This window comes from Salvelinus sp. IW2-2015, unplaced genomic scaffold (genome assembly GCF_002910315.2).
Source record: "Salvelinus sp. IW2-2015 unplaced genomic scaffold, ASM291031v2 Un_scaffold4163, whole genome shotgun sequence".
Taxonomy (NCBI): Eukaryota; Metazoa; Chordata; class Actinopteri; order Salmoniformes; family Salmonidae; genus Salvelinus; species Salvelinus sp. IW2-2015.
This window is the reverse complement of record NW_019945434.1, coordinates 6,320-11,905: the sequence shown is the minus strand read 5'-3', so window position 1 is coordinate 11,905 and position 5,586 is coordinate 6,320. Positions and strand designations below refer to the sequence as shown.

The following is a 5,586-nucleotide window of genomic DNA, read 5'->3' as shown; positions in this document are numbered from 1 at the left end:
GTTATATTATATGAGTTTATTACATTAGTTATATTATATTATTATATTATTTATGAGTTATATACATTAGTTATATTACATTATTATATTTATTAGTTTATTAATTAGTTATATTACATTGTTATTATATATATAGTTATATTACATAGTTATATTATATTAGTTATATTATATGGTTATATTAATTAGTTATAGTTATATTAGTTAATTATATGTATTGTTAATTAAGTTATATTACATTAGTTATATTATATGAGTTATATTACATTAGTTATATTATATTAGTTATTTAGTTATATTACATTAGTTATACTACATTAGTTTATATACATTAGTTATATTATATGAGTTATATTACTTAGTTATTATATGAGTTTATATTACATGAGTTATTAAAAAAGTTATATTATTAGTTATATTATATTAGTTATATTACATTAGTTATAGTAGTTATATTACATTAGTTATACTACATTAGTTATATTATATTAGTTATATTACATTAGTTATATTTTGTTAATCGTTCTGAAAGACACTGATTACAGCAGTACCGTACTCAGAAACAGTCTGATTACAGTACAGTACAGTTACTTCAGAAACAGTCTGATTACAGCAGTACAGTACTCAGAAACAGTCTGATTACATTAGTCAGTACTCAGAAACAGTTTATTACCGACTCAGAAAACAGTCTGATTACAGCAGTACAGTACTCAGAAACAGTCTGATTACAGCAGTACAGTACTCAGAAACAGTCTGATTACAGCAGTCCGTACTCAGAAACAGTCTGATTACACAGTACAGTACCAGAAACAGTCTGATTACCGTATCTCAGAAAACAGTCTGATTACAGCAGTACAGTATCTAGGAAAAGTCTGATTACCGTACTCAGAAACAGTCTGATTACAGCAGTACAGTACTCAGAAACAGTCTGATTACAGCTGTACAGTACTCAGAAACAGTCTGATTATAGTACTCAGAAACAGTCTGATTACTGTACTCAGAAACAGTCTGATTTACAGCAGTACAGTACTCGGTTTGACTCAACTAACCAGCAAATGAATGAGTTTGTTTAATTGAATCAACAAGCCAACCTTCACGTCTCTGCCAGACTTACTCAACTGAACCAATAGAGCTTTAGGTGAAACGCAGCCGTGTGATTTAGAAGTGAATGTAGGCCAGCAGTGTGTATGTCTGTGGTGGTACTGCTTTGGAACAAGAGGATTTAGTAAGATTTCAAACACCTACTTATTAATCAGTCCTCAGAATCCATTGGCTGTTATAAAACAGTACTATTATTTACACACTCCCTACGGTAGGATGTCTTATCGCCAATCAACTCTCTGGAGAAGAAAGGTCCTTTCTGCAACCACCCTCTCAGGCATCGCAGACCCACAGATCATAAGACCAGTCTTTCTTAAAATGTTCCACCTCTCTTTTCTCCCGTTTCCAGTCCAAGAGGAGGTCGCAGAGTCTGTCTCTGGACTCGCTCTACCACTGTCTGAACCGTACGGTCCTGTACCAGCTGTCTCGACCTCACAAGACCGTGCCTCAGCAGGTAGCTCTGCTGGACTCTCTACGGGTGTTGACCGTGAACCGTAACCTGGTGCTGGGACCAGGCAACCACGACCAGGAGTTTGTAGCCTGTCTGGCTCACTGTTTCATCAACCTGCACGTTGGGAGGTAAGTCGGGGACTGAGGTTGGGTCTGTGTGTCCTGATCAGTGAGTTTGAGGCCTATGAAGTGTTGAGCTGGCTAATCGAATGACAACAGGCTGCAAAAACCGCACTGAGTTAGTTTGGTCCTATCTATGGGTGAGTGGTATATGCTGACTCTCTCCTCTCCTGTCCCGCTCTCTTTCTCTCTCCTCTTCTTTCTCTGTATCTTTCTTCCTCTCTCCTCTTCTGTCTCTCTCTCTCTCTCGCTCTGTCTCTCTCCCTCTTTCTCTCTCATCATCTCTCCCTCTCCCCTCCCTACTTCTCTCTGTCCTCTCTCTCTCATCTCTCTCTCTCTCTGTCTCTCTCTCTCTCTCTCTCTCTCTCTCTCTCTCTCTCTCTCTCTCTCTCTCTCTCTCTCTCTCTCTCTCTCTCTCTGTCCCTCTCTCTCTCTGTGTCTATGTGCAGTAGTGTGGAGGGTTTTGGTTTGGAGGCAAGAGGCTCGTATGACAACCTGGCACGTCATGATGCCCGCTGAGAATGGACCTGATAACAGACACAGCCAGGAAGTTAGCGAAGGTAACATAACGTCTGACTGTTTGTCTGTCTGTCTTTCTCTCTGTCTGTCTGTCTGTCTTTCTCTCTGTCTGTCTTTCTTTCGGGTATCAAAGTGTGTTTCTATGTGTGTGTGTTGCTAACTCCTGTCTGTCCCCCAGGTCGCCAGCTACTGCTGAAGGCAGTAAACCATGTGTTGCTAACTCCTGTCTGTCCCCCAGGTCGCCAGCTYCTGCTGAAGGCAGTAAACCGTGTGTGGACAGAGCTGATGCACAGTAAAAGACCCATGTTGGAGGACATCTTTAAGGTGTCCCTCCCCACCAACGACAGAGGACATGTAGATATCAGCACCGCTCGGCCTGCCCTGGAGGAACCTGCCCTGAAGAGCTGGCAGAACCACCTGGGTGAGAGAAGACACACACATCTAGACAGACGGACACACACACACACAGATGAAAACACACCCACACACACAGAGACYCAAACACATACTGTGTATTCAGAAAGTATTCAGACCCAATGACTTTTTACCACATTTTGTTATGTTACAGCCTTATTCTAAAATGGATTCAATAGTTTTTTTCCCTTCATCAATTGACACATAATACCCCATAATGACAAAGCGAAAACAGGTTTTTGGAAATGTTTGCAAATGTATTAAAAATAAAAAACTGAAATGTTACATTTACGTAAGTATTTCAGACCCTTTACTCAGTACTTTGTTGAAGCACCTTTGGCAGCGAATACAGCCTCCAGTCTGAAAAACATCCCCACAGCATGATGCTGCCACCACTATGCTTCACTGTAGGGATGGTGCCAGGTTTCCTCCAGACGTGACGCTTGGCATTCAGGCCAAATAGTTTAATCTTGGTTCATCAGACCAGAGAATCTTGTTTCTCTTGGTCTGAGAGTCTTTAGGTGCCTTTTGGCAAACTATAAGCGGGCTGTCATGTGCCTTTTACTGAGGAGTGACTTCTGTCTAGCCACTCTACAATAAAGGCCTGATTGGTGGAGTGCTGCAGAGATGGTTGTCCTTCTGGAAAGTTCTCCCATCTCTGGAACTCTGGAGCTCATTTAGAGTGACCATCTGGTTCTTGGTCACCTCCCTGACCAAAGCCCTTCTCCCCCAATTGCTCAGTTCGGCCGGGCGGCCAGGTCTAGGAAGAGTCTTGGTGGTTCCAAACTTCTTCCATTTAAGAATGATGGAGGCCACTGTGTTCTTGGGGACCTTCAATGCTGCAGAAATGTTTTGGTACCCTTCCCCAGATCTGTGCCTCGACACAATCCTGTCTTGGAGCTCTACGGACAATTGCTTCGACGTCATGGCTTGGATTTTGCTCTGACATGCACTGTCAACTGTGGGACCTTATATAGACTAGAGGTCGACCGATTAATCGGAATGGACGATTAATTAGGGCCGTTGTCAAGTTTTCATAACAATCGGAAATCGGTATTTTTGGACACCGTTTTTTATTTTTATTTTATTTAACTAGGTAAATTGTGTCACTTCTCTTGCAACAGAGTCAGGGTATATGCAGCAGTTTGGGCCGCCTGGCTCGTTGCGAACTGTGTGAAGACTATTTCTTCCTAACAAAGACAGCCAACTTGGCCAAACGGGGGATGATTTAACAAAAGCGCATTTGCGAAAATAGCACAATCGTTGCACGACTGTACCTAACCATAAACACCAATGCCTTTCTTAAAATCAATACACAGAAGTATATATTTTTAAACCTGCATATTTAGCTAAAATAAATTGTGTCACTTCTCTTGCGTTCATTGCATACGCGATAATGTAATTAGGGGCATAGTTTGTCGTTGTTCACTTAGGATAACACTGATCATCGAGAAATCGGCCTATTTTGGACTTACTCCGTGTTAGATTTTATCTTTCATTTTTTATCTTGTTATTAACTAGGGAAGATATTGTGTCACTTCTCTTGCAACGAGTCAGGGTATATGCAGCAGTTTGGGCGCGCCTGGCTCGTTGCGAACTGTGTGAAGACTTGTCATTTCTTCCTAACAAAGACAGAAACTTGGCAAAAACGGGGGATGATTTAACAAAGCGGCATTTGCGAAAATAGGCACAATCGTTGCACGACTGTACCTAACCATAAACACCAATGCCTTTCTTAAAAAATACAAGATACAACAGATAAGTTATATTATTTTATCAATAATGCAATATTTAGCTAAATAAATATTGTTGTCACTTCTCTTGCGTCTATTGCACGCAGAGTCAGGGTATATGCAACAGTTTAAGGGAGTTCTGGCCGCCTGGCTCGTTGCCGAACTAATTTTGCCAGAGATTTAATTGATAATTGACAAATTTGAAAAGAGTGTACACATGTATTAAGAATATCTTAGACTTTTAGGGATGCCACCGTTAAGATAAAATACAGACGGTTCCTATATTTCACTGAAATTAACCGGTTTGTTTTTTCGAAACGTACAGTATTTCGGATTCGACCATATTAATGACCAAAAGTCTCGATTTTGGTGTTATTTATGTGTTATAATTAAGTCTATGATTATTGTATTATTTGATAGAGCAGTCTAACTGAGCGATGGTAGGCAGCAGCAGGCTCGTAAGCATTCATTCAAACAGCACTTTTGTGCGTTTGCCAGCAGCTCTTCGCTGTGCTTCAAGCATTGCGCTGTTTATGACTTCAAGCCTATCAACTCCTGAGATTAGGCTGGTGTACCGATGTGAAATGGCTAGCTAGTTAGCGGGGTGCGCGCTAATAGCGTTTCAAACGTCACTCGCTCTGAGACTTGGAGTAGTTGTTCCCTTGCTCTGCATGGGTAACGCTGCTTCGAGGGTGGCTGTTGTCGATGTGTTCCTGGTTCGAGCCCAGGTAGCGGCAAGAGAGGGACGGAAGCTATACTGTTACACTGGCATACTAAAGGGCCTATAAGAACATCCAATAGTCAAAGGTATATGAAATACAAATGGTATAGAGAGAAATAGTCCTATAATTCCTATAATAACTACAACCTTAAACCTCTTACCTTGGAATATTGAAGACTCATGTTTAAAAGGAACCACCAGCTTTCATATGTTCTCATGTTCTGAGCAAGGAACTTAAACGTTAGCTTTCCTACATGGCACATATTGCACTTTTACTTTCTTCTCCAACACTTTGTTTTTGCATTATTTAAACCAAATTGAACATGTTTCATTATTTATTTGAGGCTAAATAGATTTTTATTGATATATTAGGTTAAAAATAGGTGTTCATTCAGAATTGTGGTAATTTTCATTATTACAAATACATTTTTAAAATACATAAAATATTTAACTTTCACACATTAACAAGTCCAATACAGCATATGAAAGGTACACATTCTGTGAATCAAGCCAACATGTCCGATTTTT

The 5,586-nt window shown here is 40.2% G+C and overlaps 1 protein-coding gene across 1 annotated transcript in view; it reads left to right on the top strand.

Moving 5' to 3' along the window:
- LOC139026234 (WD repeat and FYVE domain-containing protein 3-like) overlaps positions 1-2,806 on the top strand; it is an 11,327-nt gene extending 8,521 nt beyond the window's left edge. Inside the window, exons 3-5 of the mRNA XM_070441517.1 lie at positions 1,451-1,680; positions 2,121-2,231; positions 2,429-2,806. Of these exons, the coding sequence (XP_070297618.1) occupies positions 1,451-1,680; positions 2,121-2,190 (300 nt within the window). The 3' untranslated portion in view covers positions 2,191-2,231; positions 2,429-2,806. The remainder of the gene's footprint in view (positions 1-1,450; positions 1,681-2,120; positions 2,232-2,428) is intronic.
- Positions 2,807-5,586: the final 2,780 nt, after the last annotated feature.